General features: G+C 35.7%; 1 protein-coding gene across 5 annotated transcripts in view; it reads left to right on the forward strand.

The window, feature by feature from the left end:
- The window catches only part of FER (FER tyrosine kinase), a 190,510-nt gene that overhangs the window by 121,905 nt on the left and 46,786 nt on the right, over window positions 1-21,819 (forward strand). For all 5 annotated transcript variants that reach the window (XM_038170166.2, XM_072030728.1, XM_038170164.2 and 2 more), the window contains 2 exons: window positions 1,246-1,340; window positions 18,529-18,652. In XM_038170166.2, coding sequence (XP_038026094.1) covers window positions 1,246-1,340; window positions 18,529-18,652 — 219 coding nt within the window. The remainder of the gene's footprint in view (window positions 1-1,245; window positions 1,341-18,528; window positions 18,653-21,819) is intronic.

The following is a 21,819-nucleotide window of genomic DNA, read 5'->3' on the forward strand; positions in this document are numbered from 1 at the left end:
TGAGAGTTTGAATAAGAAGACTGGAAGATACTATTAATTTAAATGTGATTATACCAGTATAATGTATGATGGTATATGCAGACTAAGGGTACATGACTGATACAGCTTGTCACATGTGACCAGGTAACAGTATAGACCTCATTTAGTAACATCCTCTTTGTAAGAATTCATCCCAGTAGAGATACTTTACAGTTACAGCATATAACTGTATATTTATTTTTGAAATGGCAATCTAAGTACTCTGAATGTAGGCTGATTAGATGGCTACATGCACAGAGAGTTTCTAACACCTCAGGGTAGAGGGGCATGTTGTGATAATTTCATAATTGTTTAAATTAATTTGCTCTGTTGTGGCTATGAAGCCACTTCTACCCCTGAGCTAGTAAGATCAATATATATCTATTAGTATATCCGTAGCATGTTTTTGAACCTCTCATAACTTGGCAGAGCAAAACTCTGAGATTTTTCATTTATAGAGCAGCCTACCACTGCTAGTGTTATACTGGGGAAAAAAAATACATATTATTTTTTCACTAAATTTGTTTGTACCAAGTAGGTTAGTACTTCACTCTTGTTCCTAGGAAAAACAGAAAAGAGAGGGGGTGTTTTAAGTTATTAAATCATAGAATAATCATTTTAAAATTGTAAAGTCTCTCTAGAATTATTGCTAGCCCTTAATTTCACATATAAATCATAACATGCTGTTTTAGGCTGCAAATGTTCTTATTAAAGTATCACGTAAGAAAATGTAAATGTTGTTATTTAATTCCCAAAATTAAAATTGTTGTCTGTATATTATTTTAAAACTTATTGTATCAATTAACCTCTTAGAGTAAAATTGAAATGAGTGTGCATTTGAGAAGTGCAGCACGAAAGATTAGAGATGTATTGTGCATCCTTTTTTGATGTACCTCTTTTTCTGGTCCACCACTGAAACGTTATTTAATTACAAGGGTTCCTGAGAACCTACAAACCTGTCAGGCTATTTTTCGGTTATGTAGACAAATGTGCCTTAAACAAATGGTAAATCTACAGTAAGAATAATTTAGTTCAATCTCGATCTTTTAGTGAGTAATAATGCCCTCAAACAGAAGGATGATTAATTTGTGACATCAGTTTTTTTTTAATGATAATAGTAATGCCATGTTCCATTAAAATAACATTAAGGGTATAAGATATTTTCCTATTTAATTGGTTTGTACAATAAAGTTTATTAATATAGTAAACTTACTGTATGTTTTGCAGAATACTCAAACAGTATGATCATCCTAATATTGTAAAACTTATAGGAGTTTGCACACAACGACAACCTATTTATATTGTTATGGAACTTGTTCCAGGTAATTTTATTTTTCCTTTTTTCACAGCCTATGTTCATATGTACTGCTTCTGTAATGTAAAATACATTGTTTTTTCTGTCTTTATTTGCATTCTTATGACTGGCCTAAAAAGTCACTTGCCTTATAAATCTTTGGAGATTTGCTTCTAGCATTTGCTTGCTTAGGAGTAGAATGAGCTCCATAAATCTGTTGTGAGTTTTTCTGTAGCCACTCAAGGCAACAGAATTTGCTACCAGATATCTCATGCATATCTTCATTTTTCTTTTGACAAGATATAACATAGTACTTCCTTTAACAATAAGGTTATACAGTGAATGTTATGATGCTTGCATTTGAAGGAACTTCATGACTTGGTAAAGTTCAATTTAATAACTCAGATTTGGATGATATAAGACATTTGTTAATACAAGAGGTTTTTCTTTGCAGTATAATTGTTCAGTTTATGGATTGGTCTTGATTTATTTTTGGGATGTTTTGTTCAAGTTATTCACCAATGACTGAAGAGAATCTCAAATTGTTGGGTTGAAAAGTTGGCTTTTGGGCAATTATACCTCTCTGTTGATTCGTTCTGCTGGAAAATGTGGTGGCCTCTAGTACTGCTTTATATGCAACACTGTGTTTTATGTATCACTGAATTTGTCTTCAAAAGTATATTGTAGGGTGTTTTTAAGAACCATTTCCTTCATAAAGACTTAGATCGTTTATAACTTGAGCTCTGGATTTAGTACAAGAACATGAATTCAGTCTTTGACCTATTGGATTTTTATACCTTTATTCAATTTATTGTATTTGAGATTATATTAGATCATTTTATTTGTACACATGATTAACATTATTCAAATGGAGACTAATAACAATGTTCTGGGTTTTAAGATGTACTTTGGTAATCAGCTTCTCCAGACATCTCTGCTGATAAATATAAATCCTGATCTTTTAACAGCATCATCATTTTGTTTCAGGGTTTTCAAGAGTCTAGGACAAGTAGTTGAAACATACTAATACCATTAGAGAAGGAATTAGAGTCTTTGATTCCCATGCCTAGTTTGCAGTCCAAGTCTATGCAGAAATTCTTCTGTCTCCTGGCTTTGAAACTGCGAGAAAATTCTTAATTTCCATCCTGTTCTGCTGGTCTGTAAGCCCTCTGGCTAGCTTCCACACCTGCCTGCCCTCAGAAATGCTGCACAGTCTTCAAGTCATCACACTTTCCCATATTCTTTTGAGGGCTAAAACTTGGCTACCATACCATCAGAGTGACTAAATAATCTAGAAGAGATATGGATGCCAACTCTGAAGAAGTTGGCAGAAGAAAGACAAAAAAAAAAAAAAAGAATAAATTAGTTTAGAAAAGTTATTCTGATGTTAATTTTCTGTTTTCTAATGGCAAGTTTGGGGTAACAAAAAATAAGAATTATTGTCAGTGCTTTGACTTGATATGTAAAGCTTTGAAGGACAGAAGGCTGGTAGGCTTGTTAAATTGTGCTTAACGCCCACCTCTCTCGGTATCTGCTTTGTCTACATTTTGTCTTAAACATGCTTTAAGGTGTTTAAGCTGTTTTTCTGGCATTCTTTTTAATAATTAAAAGTGGCATGTTTTAGGTTAGAATTGTATTCTGTAAATGTCTGGCTGAGAAGTCTGGTAATTCATAAATGTCAGACGATGTTTCTCCCTGAGGAGAAACATTAGAAACAGCTCCATTAAGCAGGGAATCTCCTCTGTGTTAATTTTCTTGTATTCTGTTTAATGTTTCCCCTTTTTCTATATCCCGAATACATATGTGCTGTATTCTTACTGTGTCTTTTGAGACTACTGTGGTGTGGCTTGGTAGCTGCTCAGTAGCAGCTAATTCTGGTTTCATTCAGATTTCAATTAAGTATCTTAATTTATTCAAGTATTAAAAAAGTTATTTTAAAACTTATGTAAAAAGATGTTACTCTGTTAAAAATGTAAACTGAATTAAAAACTATGCATCCCTTCTCAGAAAGAGCAGTCAGGCATTGGAAGGGGTTCCCCAGGGCGATGGTGGAGTCACCATCCCTGGGGTGTTCAAGGGAAGGTTGGACGTGGTGCTTAGGGACAGGGTTTAGTGGGTGACATTGGTAGTAGGGGGATGGTTGGACCAGATGATCCTGGAGGGCTTTTCCAACCTTAATGAGTCTATGATTCCATGAAATTGACAGAGTCCTGTTATCTGATGAAAGACATATATTTTCTGAAGAGTCAGAGAACATAACAAATATTTTAGACAATTGTAAAACATGTATGTTAAGAAAATACTCACCCTGACCATCACAAGATTCCTTAGTGCACTTTAAACAACCTATATTGAGCAACATGCATTTTAATATAGGTGAAAAATACTGGAATATTTTTAAGAGTTGTGTTTTCCAGTATTCTGGATAAGCAGCTGGCACCAATCTAAAAGTAAAGAATCATAACAGTTTCCCTGAAAACAAAAGAGGATATTCTGCAAATGATTTCTTACTCCTTTAGACACATATACCACAGACAAAAATCTCAGTAGGTTGTGGTGGTTACCTACTGACAAGAAACCCCTGATCAGTATTCTGAAGAGCATTATTTGGGAGGTATGTGCTTCTAGCTTGTGTAGGAAAGTATTTATTTATTATATAACTTAAATTTATTATTGCTTTCTACTAGCTGTTCTTCTAATTGATAAAAAAAACTTGGACTGTTGAAACTGAGTCACTGCGACCTTTATATTTTTTCGTATAAACGTTTTATATATTTGCACAGAGATCTATAGAAAAATCTTACTTTACAGGCCTAAATTATGCTAGGTAGCTGCTGTGAAAAAGCAATTTAGCAAAGCAGATGATTTTAAAATGTTGACTTGTGATTGTATGATGGATAATTTGTAATAACATTTAAAACACAATTGCAAATAATTAATTTATACTTTTCTACCTAAATGACATTGAAATACTAACTGAAAAAAAAACAAAGAGCTGTCCAAATCAATTTAAAAGCACAATGCTGAAGTTGCTATGTGGCTTTTAGACTATCATGTAATAAAAAATAACCTAAATTTTACAGTAATATATATTTTTTTCTGTGATTTTTTTAGTGGATAACTGGGAAAACTCTTATTAGGACATGATGTTTGCATTACAACATCACATTAATGGAGATCTTCTCTTAGAGATTTCTCATTGTTTGGTGGTTTTGACTCTCTCTGTGACTTTTGAATTATCAGATTGAACATATTAAGACATAAAGAAAATTTGAGGAGAGCAATCCTCACACATTGGTATGTTGTGTTCCTAATGGAAGCTAGATTTTCATTTTTCTTTTGTTGTGTGCATACCTTTGCTCATGTTTTTTGATTTCCTACTGCTAGCTTCTGCTCTTCACATTCCATTAGGGCTCTTGCTTTAGGATGTACTTGGTCAATGCACATGTGCATGCCGAGCAAGTCCTCTGCACTTACACGTTAAGGCAGATGTGCTGGCTTCTAGACACAAAGAGTCAATTAATCCCAGGTCCCTTGGCGTGTGATGTCTTCACCCAGAGAAGCACATGGTATGGGATCCAAAATTTTTGTAGGCGTCTCTGCATAGTAAGCCACACTAATCTAATTTGTTGACAGTTTGCTGATCATCTGCATAGCACGTGCACAGTGAATGGGATACATGCAGTGTGGGACTGTTTTTTAACAGCAGGCAGATAAGGAGCCTTGATTTAAGACATCAAACTTTACCTAGAGACAATACAGTGAGCAAAGTCTGACCCTACTGATACTGACTCAGTTGAGGTTACCCCAAAAAAACCACAAACACAGTATTTTGAAAGCAAGTTTCTTCTTCTAAGACTCCACTGTCCAAGGACAGATTTCAAATGCTGTGTTAGAACATAGCTAATGAGACCTCCATGTCTAAAAGTCATGTATTATTTTACAATACAGTGAAATAAATCATATGGTAATTGTAATATCAGGCAATGAAGTTTAAATTCTGCATTGAAGGAATGGAAATGAAGTAGATTGGCTCCAGAAAAAGGAGAGCACAACTCTTGAGTTGCTGCATACCACCAGAGTTTTCATACCTTTAAAAAATTGTGGTTAGAGTGACTACTGGACTCTTAGAACCTAGTAATATAAGAAACTGAAAGTCATATAGATTGCTAAAAGATATTTTCTTTGCAATGTTCTTTTTTTTTTTCTTTTTTTTTCTTACAACTGGATAATGAAATGTCAGATAAGTAAGCTTAATAGGGTTTGATGCCAAGCTGGATTTTTTCTCATATTTTCTGAGCTAAAAATACAAATACTAAAGTATTAAATAATTTAATACAGTAATTTTGTAGTAATCTTCTGTGATTTATTTTAAGTGCTCTGTTTATCCTAAGAAAAAAAAAAGGTGAAGTAAAATGAGAGTTGCTAATGAATTACAGGAGAAGAAATCCCATATATCCAAACACTTGATGTTAATATTGAGCCTCAAGTTTGTACTTTCATATGTATTTGACTGAAGACTTCATCTAAATGAAAAGTAATGCTGTAAAGGTGGGATGCTGGTCTTATAATTGTTCAGGGAGAGTTGCTGCGTATTTGAGACTCCACAAATACACTCGGTAGCCTTCATTGCAAGAATTTCGTAATGTAGATAAGGCTTCATCAGAAATGGTTTCCAATATGAGGAGCACCAGAATTTTATGTAAAAACATGGTTTATGCTACTATATAAAAAGCACATAAATTCTCTGAGATGCCACATCAATCTATAAAATTGAACATTTTAGTCCTATTTCACAGGTTAATTTATTCTTTTTTCTTTTCTCTGCATCTGTTTTCACAGTGGTTTTGGTTTTATTGTTTTTTTGTTGTGTTCTTTATCCTGCATTGTTGACCTTAAGACTACCGAAAGAGTAGTAATAATGAGGAGCTGCTTTGATATTCAGAAGAGGAAAAGAACAATTTGCCAGAGTCAGTGAAAGGCCACATAGGGCATAAGGAGTTTTTATAACAGCTCATTTTTAGCAAATTTACATGATGATCAGAGAGACTGCTTGGAATACTGCTGGTATTATCTGTAAACTGGCTGGAATCCAGACATACAACCTGAGACAAAGAAATCTAGGATTTTGCTGTGGTGTAAAAATGATTACCATGAAAACAATAAAGGAAATGATGAATGAAAATAATGAAGGGATTGAAAAATATGCTTCCTCTTCTTTCCTCCTTTCCAAATGAACCCAGCATCTTTTCATGGGAAAATACGTGAAAAGAAGAAACTAGAATACCTTTCCCTTTTACCTTTCTTTAGTATTATTATCCTGGTCCCAACTTTCCTCTTGCTCATCATAGATCTTATGGTATTTTTGCATTGATAATAAGGGATTTCAATTCACCAGAACACTCAGCATCACTTAACTCTGTTTTTGTTTGCTCTTGATATGTTATGCAATCAAAATTGAATTGCAGGACTCCCTTTAAACTGTGAGCGTTTTTTCTCTTCCTATGTTTAGGGAAAAAACAAATCAAAATCAAATGTAATCTGCAAGATGCAAAAAACAATACCAGGCCACAGAATTCTTTCTTCTCTTACTTTATGTTCATTTCAGTTGGCTTGTATTCTAGTTTGCCCTAAGAGAATTTATTTTAGAGGTAGGAACTTTGCATGTTTGTGAATTGTGTGTTATACAGTGAGGGATTTGGAGATAGCTGTATAATCTTGTGGTACAGTTACCACTTCATGCAAATATTTCAAGAGTTTATCTCGCAGAAACTTCAAAGGTTCAGCAAAGAGAATCTGTGCAGGCTGTTAAGATAAGCACCATCATCACACCTGCACCATCTCTCTGTGGAAGGATATACTCAATTGACAGCAGATGCAAACATCTTTGTAAGTTCCAGCTGTTGATTCAAGGTGGTAGAAGGAAACTTGCAGTCACATTTTTCCTTTTAGCTGTTGTTCTGTTTAATCACCAGCTTATAGCTTGCATTCTGTTTCAAGCTTCTATATAAATATTTTTATAATTGACAGAGTTAAAATTACATCCCCAGATATATTTTAAAGCTTTTTTTTTTCCTCCCCCCAAAGTCAGGCATTCAAAAAAAGACAATTTAAGAATCTGGCTTGTCTGTTGAGTGTTAATGTAGCTTCTCATTGCATACATATTATGATACAGACTTTAGTTACTATTTAATTTCCTCTGTGCAGCAGATCCTAACCACACAGAGTTCTGAACAATTTTGCAGGAGTTGTTTCTATTCTCCAAATCTGTCCTATAGCCGTAGGCCTCGTTTAATCTATTGTATCAGTGATCTGCTTTTAGTGTGTTGTGGGATTACTCTGCTTCCCCTCCTCCAGAGTGCATTTCTGGATGTTTTTCACTCTAGTACTAAGTGCATTGGAAACATTTATCTGGGACACTAGCTTGCTTTCCTGATGCATCCAAAGAACTACAGTCTGATAGCAGATACATGGTTCAGAAAAACTAACCCCACAACTTAGTTGTATACAGAGCTTGTGTTCCTTGTTTTATTTAGGCTCATGCTTACTTGAATTGGAGTAGATCCACTGAACACCTGCAGCTAGAAAAAAGTTGAGATATAAAATCATTCAGTAGTCTGACAGTATGAGAAGCTTGTCTGAATTAGGCATTAACTTCAGGTTTCAACTGTGTTTGTTCAGCTCATATCTAGACATACATAACTAGCTCTCAAGGTGAAGTTCAGCAAGGTCATAACATCCATCTTTGCAACTGGGTAAGGTAACCTGTTCAGATCTGGACTGAATCATTTGGGATGCAAATTACGCATGCCATTGATGCAGAAACAATTCTGAGGTGACAGGTTTTATTAGCTCAGGTGCAGCGCTGCATGATTTCAGTGATGCTGGCTCCCAGGCACGTTCAGAAAGAGCAGAGCCATTTCTGTAATGCCTGTAACAGGATCTGATAAGGCATTACTAGCCCAAGCTTTGGGGTTACCTGTTCATGCTGTCCTGTCTGCAGTTGGCTGTGGTCCATCTTGGTTTACTCTCCTGAAATTAAGGTGACTGCATTACTATTTTCTGTATGTTACAGCACTTTTACTTCCAGGGGGCCTGTTAGGTCAGAAGCATTTGCAAATAAAACCCAGTGTTCTGCCTGGCCTAGCAGCCCTTTGTTGGAAATGAGGGCAATATGGCATAAAGTGGACAAATGCCTACAAATTCAGTCTAGCTGGTGCTGAGGTGAAGCTGATACAACCTAGTAAACTAACACGACTTCTGAGGAATTTCTCATATTTTCTGTATGTAGTGGTATTTTAGGGTATAGCACCAAATCACATCCAACTCCAGGCCTTCCTGTTGCTAGCTGCACTGAAGCTAACAGGCCAGTTTGGAACCAAAGCCTCAGTACTGAAACTGAGGTATATGTAATTTATTTGTTGGTGTGGTGAATAATATTCTGATGACCTGAGCTGTTCTGCTAGCTAGACTGTCTAAATAAACTATCATCTTGAATGAATGAGGCCTGACTGTATCTAAGAGTAACGGGAGTACATGTACACTATAGCTTTCCTGAGGATAAAGGTTAGCCCAGCTCTCTCTGATGTGCAGCTGATTACATTCATAGGCCTGGAATGCTGATTGAGGCTGAAAATACTGCTAACTTCCATGTTATGTGACTCAGATGCTGTGTTTTCTGCTTTGTATATTTTTTGTCCATTTTGTGTTTCTGGAAGCAGTGAGATCTGTGTGGAGTTCATTCTATTATTTTTTTTCCAATTGCTTCTGTGTAGGGACCCCTTAAATGTTTACTGTCTGGCTCATGGCTGTATTGTGCATCCTCAGTAGCAGCCTCTTGCCAGCAAATTTCAGATCTGTGTCCTATCTTGCAGTCACATCCCGAATCTTTACTGTGCAGTGTGTCAAAAATCAATACAACAGAAAAAGTAGTTGGTCGAATTCTAGAGAAATCCGAATTGCAGATAAGGTGCGGATTTTTAACAGTGATAGTGACTGGCTTTTTTTTCCCCATTCAAGTCCTGTTTTTTTCACTGGAAAAAACACTTTAGTCAAATAAGCTAGTTGGCTGAGTACCTAGCTGTTGTTAAGCTCATCTTTTGTCTACCCTGCAGATATTCTTCATGCAAATATGACCTCTATCTCTTTTTATTATTTCCCCCTCTCTCTTACTTTATCCTTTCCTCTTGCAATCAATTAAGCCTCTGGCTTGTTTTTATTTGTCTCTACTCCTCTGCAACCTGCCTTGCTTCTGCCTCTGCCACCTTCACTTTTGTTGGGCATATCACTGTGAACCAGAACACACACACACACACATGCCCTCCTTTTCTCTGTGTCCGTCCAGCTTCACACTGTCCATCCAGCTCTCTTGCAACGCACACATGCAGACCCCATCTCTTCTTCCTCCATTCTTCTTTTCTTAGCCTTGTACATTCGTATGTGGCTCTGCCTTCCTCCTACTTCCTGCATGGTTTCCAGCTGTATAGATACCAAGAGTACAGGGAGAACAGTCAAACATCTTTGCTGGGCAATTAAGTGGTGGTCATTAAAAATTCCTTTCAGCTCAGAGCTCATCTGTCTGATTAAATAAGACCAAAGTCCCACTATACAGTCATCTTTTATTGCAACATTTGAGACTAGAGTTTGATTTTTATCTTTTCAAGTATTTTAGGCTTTGATGATTCTCTATTTTACTTCAAGGCTGTACAAAAATAAATGAAAATTTCATCCATTTAACTAGTAGACAAGAGAAATAGACAATCTGTTTGAAATCTCAAGTCAACTAAACATAAAAATTCAGTGTTTCGATAGTTGCAAGAAATTCTCTCTGCATCTTTTCAGTTTTGTTACTATTTCTTCACACTATTACTTTTTGCTTTACCTAGAAGGACTTTTAAGTAAGAATGCTTATTATTTTAATGTATCTTCATTTAGAAAAAAAATGTTCCCTTTCTTTAAAAAAAAAATGTTCTTCATGTATGTTCCATTTCTTGTGGTTTCTTACTGCTTTCTATTTTGGAATCCCTTTCAAGGATATTGCTTATTGTTTTGTAAGCATAGTCCAGTTACTGAATGGAAGAGTTCCTGGGGGAAGATGGTTTTCCTTTTGGTTAGTTTCTGAAGCATGTTGCATCTGCCTCCACTCATAGTCCTGCATCCTTGTTGCCACAACACCGAACCGCAGTGTCCAGGTAGTCTGAGTAGGACTATTTCATGCAGCACAGGGGGCAGGGAGTGCTAGCTATTGCTATATACCTTGCTGTGATTTCTGGCTTCCTCTGGGGTGGTGGTGACAGACTGATTTAGGGAATAAGAAGACCTTTCAGAATACATGGTTACTGTGGCAGGGTCATCAGCTGCACACTCCAGTTATTTGATCCACCTTAAATCAAAGGCAAGGTTTCTGGTCATTGTTAGTATTTTCCTCATTTTGAGAATATTACAGCAATAGTCCATCATCCTGTTGAATGGAAATAATGTGTCACAACCTTTTTTGTCATCTTCATTTTATCTGAGTGCAGATTTTGTTCTAATGAATCATCTGCATTGTGGTCTCATCACAGATCTTCTGCTAACAAGTTATCTGCGGTGCGGTTCTGGTGGAGGCAACATCTCCATGTTTACCTCTGTATTGCTTCTTACGGTGTCCTTAGGTGCCAATGCATGCTGTTCTTTTAACTCTCAATCTCTTCTTGCATTTTTGCTTTCACGTACGTGCATTTCCATTCATACTTCATTACTACCAATGTTAACGTTACTATTGTGAAACTAGTGCATGATTGCAGCAACTTTTATTTGGCTTACTTAACAGGAAAAATGAAGTTTTAACTGGATTTTGCAATGCTACTCTTCAGGTAGTTAAAAACAAAAAACAAAAAACTCAGATTTATTTACAATTTCTGTTAATTAGTTACATTAAAAAATAAAAAGGAGATGTGGGTGAAAAAATTACAGACAAATGATCAATTAGTTAAAAAGTGAAAGTACACTGTTTTAAGTAAAGTGAATACTTCCTGTCTAAGTATATTCTTAGTAGTTTGTCAAACTGCTGCTTAATTCCTTCAAAAACTGTTTTAGAATTGCCACAGATACGTCTAATATTTAAAATTCATAGTTTTAAATAACAGTGTTTAAGTGTGTTTTGTTGATAATGCACATGGACAATAAAGAAAGTGTGCATGTGTTGACTTCAGGTAGCCAGAAGACTGATGGTATGAATCCTCAAATTTATAAATACAGGTGCACATAAAACATTTCAATAGTATAATTATAGCTTATAAAACAGTTATGAATATTGAGTCATGGAGCTCCTCTGTGTTCAGTGATACAGCCAGAAGCACGCTATCTGTATGATTACCTCATCTTCATCTGCAAAATACAAGTGGACTGTTTAAACAAACGCTACTAAACAAGACTATTTAACAAAGGAAACTCTCCCACTCTGTTAAACCTTACATGTAAATAAGAACATTCAGAATTTAATAGTATTCATAATAGTTTCTTCTATGTTACTATATGCAAGAGTATTGCTTAAATTATTGTTTGTAACATTAGATCTATGTAATACTGTATCTAAGTATAATATATATGTTACTTATAACTGGATATTGATATAAATGAGTAAAGTGGAAGATTTCCCAAAATAATTTCAAAACTTTATTTTAATGATGTTCAGTATCAATATGGGCTATGAGAAGAATGCTGAGTGCCTAGAAGCAAGTAAGTAGGTACCCTTTGGGGCACCAACTAAGGAAAATACTGAATTATGTACTCACAGTAAATCATAAATGCCACTGAACTCAGAGATTACCACAGCTAAATATCTTATAAACAGATTTAACATATTTCATTGCTATTTCTTGGGTTTTGGTTTCTTCTCATTGATCACAGATAAGTTTTTTTTTTCCTCTTTCAGAACTGCAACTTACTTTTGCATGCCCTCTTAACTGAACTGTTATATTGCCATAAAATACCATGTAAACTACAGCATAAAGTTTATGCTATAAGGTATGGCCAACTGCAGGAGATGTTGATATGTGGCATTTTCACTCTCTTAAAATTTCTGCATATAATGAGAAATATTTCACATTCACACATGAAGGGCTGTTTCTGAGGAATCCAATTACCTAGCAGGCTGCCCTAGTATCATCATAATGCTTTCTGCTTATGTACTACATATTGTCATTTACTTAATAAAATAATTCTGTCATATTAGGCAGACACTCCAGTCCTGTTATTTATTCCCCTATAAACCCCAAACTGATAGTTGATTTCTGCTTGGTGGTAATGCTGTAATGGTCTAATTATATCAGTAGCACTTAGAGTAGTTGGAGCAGACCTCATTTCATGGTCGTGTTGTATGCCATTAACTGGAATAACAGGTAACTGTGTAGAATACAATGGAAATTATGCATGTAGGAGAAAGCATTGCTTACCATTATGTAGCCATCTAGTTTTGTTTCAGTTGTTTGATAGTCTAATTGGTCTGTTAATTTCATTTTTGTCAACAGTTATTATATTGGAGATTATGTTCTGACAGTATGTGCTGCACATAATGAATTAGGGTATTTTATATTAAAATTTGTTTTAAGAAGTGCATAAAGATATTACATAGCTACACTGCATAAAGATATTACATAGCTACACTGAAGGGTTTGTAGTGAAATCCTCTTTGCTCAGCTTTGAAGGTATTCGTGGGGATGTTTGCCTGTGAAGATGAGTAGCTGGAACATTGGTCACAGTGGACCGTACAATTCAGAACTTACTAGTTGGTTAAAGGACAGACAGTGGCGTAACAAGGATGAGGATAATCAGATTCAACCTAAAACAACATAATATATCTTGTACAGGATGAGATGCATATCGCTTTCTATTGTGTTTGCAGCTAACAGCACTTTCAAATGAACAGAGTATGTAAAAGACAATTTCATCACCTCTTTTCAAGGGCAGATACCAGAAAACAGAACTAGTAACAAAAACATACTCTTCCTGTTGTGACTGTAGACAGATCGGGATAATTTTATTAAAAGTGGGTTTTGATGATAGGCATAAAATATACTGTATACAGCTTGAGGTATACTATGCTGATTTTGTTCAAAACTCTACAGATTCATACAGAACATGCCAGACATTGAAGATGAGCAAGTCTTAATTGCTTGCTGATAGTATAAATATACATTCATACCATGGGAAGTTACAGGCTCACACTCTACCCTTTAACGCATTCTGATACAAGAAATTGAGCAGCTTTCAGTCCTGTTCAAACATGAAAATTCAGATCTTAGTCTGATTGCCTGAGTGTTTTAGAAATGAGTTTATAACCTGTGTTATTGCTAAACTTTGGAATGGAGATGGTTAACTTTTTAACCTCGTTGTCACTTGTTATTTGATGAAGTTCTTACTGTTGATTGTGGAGAGTGATAACTCCTCTCTACAAGGGATTTGTATGAATTTTGAGGAGAAATGATCTTTAAAATAATTGTTTCACATATTTAATCTTCCATCTCCCGTGTTTTGATTATGTTTTGATTATATTTTTGCCACTGTTTCTTTTTTTTTTTTTTCCCTGTGCAACCTGCCTTGTTAAGTTAACCTCAGTTAAGTTGAGTTTACATTCTTTTCTTGTTGGACAAAGAGAGTTTTGGTTTAAGTAGTCTCTGTGTCCCATGTGTCAAATCAAGAAAGATAAATTGTTTCTTAATGTTATTCTTCTGTAAAGAAAAAATTTGATATATTAATGTCCGGGCTTTACAGTGATGTTGAAGGAAAAGCCTCTTTGTGGCAGAGCTGCTGTTTTATCCTCGGTATTTCACGGAAGCTTGGGGTTGTTTATGAAAGGGAATTCTGTGTCAAAGCTAGGATCTCACATTAAGGATGTGAGATAGAGCATCCTGAGGCTTGTCAGCTGGATCCGTTTCAGGAGGATGAGTTACAAGGCTTGTCTTTGCTTCCCTTCTCTTTATCGGTCCCCCAGCATGGGGGAAGAGGCTTGCAAGGCAGTTACTGCTTTAAAGGGCTGGAGCCTGGTCCTTACAGGTCCCTGAGGGCTCTGTGTCTCATGTGAACAAAATTCAAACATCCTCCAGCATGTGGAGGATGTGCACTCATGTGATGGGAATGCAGAAAAGATTGGGAATACATCATGCCATTTCGTGGGATGTTCTTGAGTGTCTGGATGCACAGCAGGCTACGCAAGCCAAACTTTGGCACTTGATTTGTTGCGTATTCTGTCATACAATAAATATTTTTGCTGAGATGCCCTGGCAAATAAGCATTTTGAGCCCTCACAGCAGGAATCAGTAAGATGAAGAAGAAAAAGAGGTAGTAAAAATCACTATAAATTAATTACTTGTCTTAAAAGAACACTTGTGACTAGAATCAGTAGTAGTTGTCTTTGCAATGCAGACTTTTAGTCAGTCATCTTTCATACTGAATGCTCTGTTAACTATTATGCAGCTAATTTATACAGAAATTTTCAATTACAATGTGATAAGTTTGATTGGAGAGTTTTATTCCATAGGATGTTACGTCTTTTTTTAAAATGACTTTAATTGGTTGATTTGTTGTTATTCAAGTTCAGTTGAGAGTTGTGTATCTGGAAGAATGCTTACTTCTCTTGTGGCTTCTACTTTTGTCCATGATTCTTTCTATGTCTCTATGTCTTTGTCCTCTTTACCTGTGAATTTTCAGGTGCCAAGGAAAGTCCAAAAAAAAAAAAACACAAACAAAAACCCAAACATAAAAGAATGGAAATTCCCCAAATCATTGGCATGTACCAGAGCATATATAATCTTGCATCTTGGTGGAGTCTGTTTCTATCTGCAAGCCTGTTAGGACTGAGGAATAACTAATCGTTTTGGTTTTCACCAGTATTTAACAATGTTAATATTTATTTTCAAGGAAGGGAGTTTAGCAATAGCAGTTTTGGTTGGAAAAAGAATTCTACTCTTGCTGTAAAGGTTTTAACCTCACTTCTTTGATTATTTACAATTAATATTCAGACTCACATTTATGTTGGTATAGCACTTATAGCACATATAAATAGACCTTTCTTATTTAGGATTTGTTTCTTCATTTTTAGTATGGCTGTGTGCAAAGGCATCTTTTCTTTTAGTATATTGAACTGAGCTTATCTGTATTTTCAGTTCTTCCTGCAGCAAGATGTTGGAAATTCTCAGTTTTCAGAATAGGAATATTGTTTGATTGAGGGTAATTGTTTTTAGGATGGCCTGGTGTACTTTTTCTGTAAGGATCCTTGATGTACTGTTCTCATTGAAGTAATGCCACAAGTTGTCAAGACTGGAAAAATTTCACATTCATAAAGGCATATAATCATGCTTGCTAATTAAAAATGATTCCTATGTACAGAGCAGTGACTGCTCAGTATATAAACAAAATAATTTTCATCAGCTCTGAAGGTAATATTGCTTGTTTGTATGTGTTTGGTGTTCAGGGAGCTGAAGGAAATTGCTTAAAAATGATTTTAGCTGTCTCCTATAACCAGAATATTTCTGTGTGCACATGCAAGAAATGACAGATGCTTCAATGGAGTTTTTATCTTTGCTATCTCTGGCAATATCTACTTTTTGCTAGCTAGCAGACTATGTCAGTAACCTCTAAGATTAAAGGAAGGGTGATTGTTGCTCACTTCAGTTTGCAGTAGTATTCTGTTCTTTTAAGATTTCATTAGAATTTAAAATTCAGTATTCTAAGGTGGATCCTTGCAGACTGTGGAGGTGTAATATATGCGATGATCTTTTATAAAACAGAGGTCATTTGAAATTGTCTAAAGCCAATTGACTCTAAAGAGTCAAGGGCATCCAGTCAGCTATTCGCTTTCCATCTGTGGATTATCCAGCCTCTGAGGAAGGGAGGTTGTGGGCTCCATGTGTGCCAGCAGCACTGTTGGTGCTCTCAGGATGCAATATTTGCTTGTTCACATGAGGCGTGCTTTTTAGTCCACCATGAGCAGTGTAAAAAAGATTGCTCACCTTTGCTATCATCCTCGTGCATTAACAAAGTGTTCAGGCAATCCAATTTTAAATACTTAGATGACCCACGGTTTGGGACTATGTGAACTGTATGAACCTTTTATTACTCTCGCAAATTTATAATAGACATGCTTTAAACAGATGGAGCTTAGCTGTTATATGCATTCTTTTTTTACAATTGCCCAAAATTTGTCACTGAAGAAAGCATGTATCAGCATTATTCATGTGTTTAATTGGAATTGGGGTAGTAAGAAAACGGAAGGCCAGTAACTAGAGGTGTACCCCAGGGGAACACCTTCATTAATGAGCTGGATGATGGGACAGAGTGCACCCTCAGCACACTTGCAGGTGACACAAAGCTGGGAGGAGTGGTGGACACCCTCTGAACACCAGGAGCACTGCTTTGCTGTGTGGGTGACTGAGCAGTGGCACAGGCTGCCCAGAGAGGCTGTGGGGTCTCCTCCTTGGGGATCTCCAAAAGCCATCTGGACGTGGTGCTGGGCATCCTGCTCTCTGGGTGCCTGAGCAGGGGGCTTGGACCAGGTGACCTCCAGGGGTTCCTGTCAGCCACAATCACTCTGAGTTTCTGTGAAAATAGTGTTTTCAGCTTTCCTATAGTGTTACTGTGTACACAAGCAAAGCAGAAGCAGTGTTTTCTATCTGTAGTTTATCAGGTGTTAGTTTTCTGGGAGTTATCATTAAGACAACCTGCATCATCTTCAGATCCTTCGTACTAAAAGAAAGCTGATCCCAGGGCGAATGAGTAAGTGAAGCATATTGCACTTGATAGTCAAGGTACTAAGTCATTTTATTGTTGCTGCAAGTTAATATTTGAAAGGCCGTAGAATCACAGAATCTCTAGAATCATTTAGGCTGGAAAAGACCTCTAAGATCATCTAGTCCAACCTTTTGGAGTTAGGCTTCGTAACAGTAGACTTCTTTCTTTAACAGTCTCTTATTTCCTACAGTATGAAATATACATGGCTTCCAAAGAAAATTCCACGTGAAACTTTTTAATATAAGTCTTTTTACATTCATTGCTAAGAAAGGCAGTTTATGAAATTGTGTCACAGTGCATTACTTGCAGGAGGGAATTGCTGTAGTCAGTTCAGTCCAATGTGAAAAGAAATGAGGACTAGAGCACCAGCCAGCTACACATTAGCAAATAAATACTGTGACATGTACGGCTCCACTATGATTTTTAGGCTTTGTCTGGAACAATGAAGTACATTTTGGAATAAATCTCTAATAGAAATATGTCAATCTGAGCATGACTTTTTAGTGTTTATATAATGCCTCCACTACTTACCTTTCTCTTAAATCAGGTTTTCAGTAACTTTTTCTTGCAAATACAGATTCCCTTTCAGGAGTCCTTCCTGCTCAACCCTTCCCCTCCCCAGACAAGACAGCAAATAACATCCTCAAAAATGGTAGACAGTGAAGTCACAGTAATATTAGTTTGCCTTTAATTGCCAGCAACAAATAGGCAGTTAACGTTGCCCAAGAAATAAAACACTTTGTTATCACTTCAGTGGCTTTGGAGTAGCTTGAGAAACATCACTGCAGATAATCAATTTAAAATTGATTAGGACATTAGGAAAAATGTCTTTACCGTTAAGGTAGTCAAACACTGAAGCAGGCTTCCTAGAGAGGTGGTCGATGACCCATGCCTGTCAGTGTTCAAGAGGCATTTGGACAATGCCCTCATCAATATGCTTTTTGGTTAGCCCTGAAGTGGTCAGACAGTTGGACTTCATCATCTTTCTAGGTGCCTTACAATTGAACTAGTCTCTCCTCTGCTTTTCATTAATTTCTTGTACCTAACAAGAATCAATCATTCTATTACCAGTTTGTAAAGTCTGACAGCAATCATTCTGTGATTTGAGAACTATATTTATCAAAAATGATCAATTGTTTTTGTCAACAAAATGTAATAGATGTCTATATTTAACATTATACTAGTAAAGATTTTGAGTGTAACAAAAACACAGCTTTTGTTTGTTGTGCGGTGTGCAGGTTTCACTCCTAAATGCTTTGTACTTAAGGGAAATAATGAAAACTGCATCCTGGCAGGTGCATTTGTCCCTTTTCTTAGGCTAGCCTCAAACTAATGGATTAAGGAAAAGAGCTGAAAGCTGCATTTTGTTTGGTCTCATTATAGTAATAAGAGATAAACGTGAGTATTCTATCTGTCAAGTCTCAATGTCCATCTGTCTGCTTTTCTAGGAGGTGATTTCCTGTCCTTTTTAAGAAAAAAGAAGGATGAACTGAAAACGAAACAGTTAGTGAAATTTTCATTAGATGCTGCTTCTGGTATGGCATATCTCGAATCTAAAAACTGCATACACAGGTAAGGAAAGTATTTTTTCCTCACTATTGTAATTTTGATAATTTGGAATACTGGCAGATGTGGTCTTAATAGCAGAAATGATCCCTACAATTAGAAAAAAGGCTACAGTTTTTCTGAATGGAAGTTATTGCTTGTCTAATTCAAAGGTGTTTTGTTCATATAGGCAAAAATAAGTGCTACGTTATTCGGTTTGCATGGTTTAGAGCTCTGAATACAGATGGAGAGTGATTTTTCACAACATGAGGAGCATAATTCGTATGGTAACACTGAATCATGGCAAAAAGAAATCTATGGAGCTTATATCCTCTCTGAAATGTACAGATATTTGCCAGACAACACAGAAGTTAAGGTATATTTACAGTGAGTTTCAGAAAAATCCACTGATATATCATATATTAAACAGATTAAAACTGGAGTTCTGCATATCAAATTATTATCCATTACCCAGAATGCTTTCTCCAAAATATGGAAGATGCTATTCTAATACTTTATTTCTTCTGGTAGCTTTCCTCTTCATATATATATATATACACATGTATATATATATATTTTTTTATTTTTTCCAAATTTGGCTCTGCCCTGGAACTGCTTATTCTCAGTGTGTATCAAACAGAATATGTAAGTGTACATAGTCTTCACCTATTTTTCTCTCAAAATATCACAGTATATCCCTGCTACAGTGCTATACCTGAAATACAAGACATAAAAATCATGGTAAACCACTTTGTAGGGTACAAAGAACAAATTTTCATTTGTAATATTGTTAATTTCCACTTTGCTTTGTATAACATTTGTAGATAAACTCTGTGCCACTTAATGTACATCGTATTTAGCACAATTCTAATGAATGCTGTTATTGGAGATGCAAAAAGGTGTTTCTCTCTGGTGTTCTGATTTGTCTTAAAAAACATTCCACCAACCACAGCAAGCTCAAAACCTGTTCACAAAATTTTACAGTGTTTTTGTGTCATTTTTATATTTTTCACTCTTTTAGGGGCTTGACTTGACCTAAGCAAGCTTAAACAGAATATTAATCTTTTTCAGTTCCTATTTTCCCTTCTTTTCTATCCTTGATGTTATTTGTTTTTAAGGTGTATTTACAAAGATAATAACTACGAATTCAGAAAATACATTTCAGAGAGCACATATATGTAGAAATGTCTTGCCGTATGAAGGTTTCCGTGTGATAAGTTTAGAAAGCTGAATACAGTTGTTGAGAATCTAAAATCAGGAAACAGCTGTAATCTAATCTGTTTTGCCTGTGCCTTAAACTTGCATACATTCTAGGTTACACATACTATTGTACATGCTGGCAAAGATAAATTTCCCATTCCCTTTTTAACCTTCAAAATCTTCACAGAAATTGATTATTGTTATCACAGATTATAATGGAAGATTATTGAAGAGAACTACCACTTTCCTTAAAGGCAGAAACAAAATTCTCAGTAGTAAACTTCTCCTGCAAAAACTAAGGTTTCAAAATGCAGCCAAGGAGGCAAATAAACTCTTCAGAAACATTGTTTACTTTTATGAAATGCTTAGGATAATAAATCAGAATATGCTTATCCGTTGTTATTTTACAAGTCATATTTTCAGGGATCTTCAAGACCTTATTCAGTATTATGTGGTTGGCCATAAAATGTGCTTGCTCTATTTATGTTCGGGATTTGATAGATAAATATAATGGAAAAATTCTGAATCAGGACAACAACCAAGTTTAGTAATTTTAGTTGTAAGAAGCACCTCTGTGGTTTGTGTTTGTTTTTGGTTTTGTTTTGTTTTGTTTTTTTGCTCTTTTCATGTCTGTTTGGGGAGCTTGAGCATTTGTCTAAGATTTCTGAGCACCCTGAGGGCTGGTTGGAGATGTATTTGTCAAAAATCCTGTCTGCCACAGAAGCACAGGACAACAGTTACTTGCTGGATACTCATGGTCTATTGCACGCTGGTGGATGCAACGCTCTGGAGCTCAGTAGCAGATACACTAAATAAGGGAGCAACAAGCTATCAGGTAGAAGTCGCACTGCATACACAGTGCTTCGTAAGCAAGCTCCTAGGTGTACAGGGCTCAGAACCCCACTGGAGTTTCAATCCCTTCATCAGTTGCACTGAAGGTGCAACTATGTGATAGCATCATCTGTAAGAGGAATATGGGAACCCTTGTTCCCTCCTCTTTGGGTCAGGTAACACCCAAGGGTCTGTTCATGGGTAAATTTTATACTGAAATCTTGTAGATTAGAATGGAGCAATTTATAGTAGGAAGAAGATGTAGCATTATGAAAAAGGAATATGAGGTTTTTTTTAAGCAGCAATAAACTTGTTCTCTTTTGTCAGAAATGTCATTAACTAAAAGTGGTTCTCAGGTTAAAAAGAAAAAAGAAAATTAAGTAGGGACAAAATGGAATATGCAGCACAATATTTTTTATTTTGATTAAAAGTCAGAAGGCTGTGATTATTGTTACTTAAGAAGAATCTTAAATAAGATATCATTAGAAATGCTTTATGTAGGTTGCAGAAAAGTGAAATTGTTTTCCTTCCATGCTGTTGATTTTCCACAATATTCTACTTGTTGTTTTAAACATTTGCTCAGAACTCTTACTTGTTTTTTTTAGTAATGTAGGTGACCATTATTTAGTGTCGTGTTCATTTGACTTACTGTTAATGTGTGTGAAACTAAAGATGGCTCAGCAGCTTATTAAATGATTTTTAATGCCACTTTTCAGATATAGCCTGTCTATCTATACTTAGCCTGTGTATTTTAAATTTATGTCTAAATCTGTACTGGCTTTCTGAAATTACTATCCGAGTCACGCTTTGGCTTAGTCTTTCAGTAATTGGGCCAGTGCAACAACTAATCTGCCCTTTGATTTTTATTTTTATGTGTGCTGTGGTGTTTCAGTAAGTGCAGGTATAAAGTTTAAATTTGTCAGACTTCAAATGCATAATGCCTGTGAGGGATTATTTGATCTGCATTTTCATCTCCTCTAGAGTCCAGAAATCACTTGTTCTTTGCTCTCTCTTTGTTCTGATTAAAAAGCAGAAATGAGTGGGCTTATATTAAAAAAAAAAAAAAAAAAAAAAAAAAAAAAAAAAAGGCATGAAAAGATTTTATTAAAAGAAATAAAAGAATGGTTGAACATACATAGAAGAATGCAGTTATTTCATCTCCA

This window comes from Anas platyrhynchos, chromosome Z (assembly GCF_047663525.1).
Source record: "Anas platyrhynchos isolate ZD024472 breed Pekin duck chromosome Z, IASCAAS_PekinDuck_T2T, whole genome shotgun sequence".
NCBI classification, from domain to species: domain Eukaryota; kingdom Metazoa; phylum Chordata; class Aves; order Anseriformes; family Anatidae; genus Anas; species Anas platyrhynchos.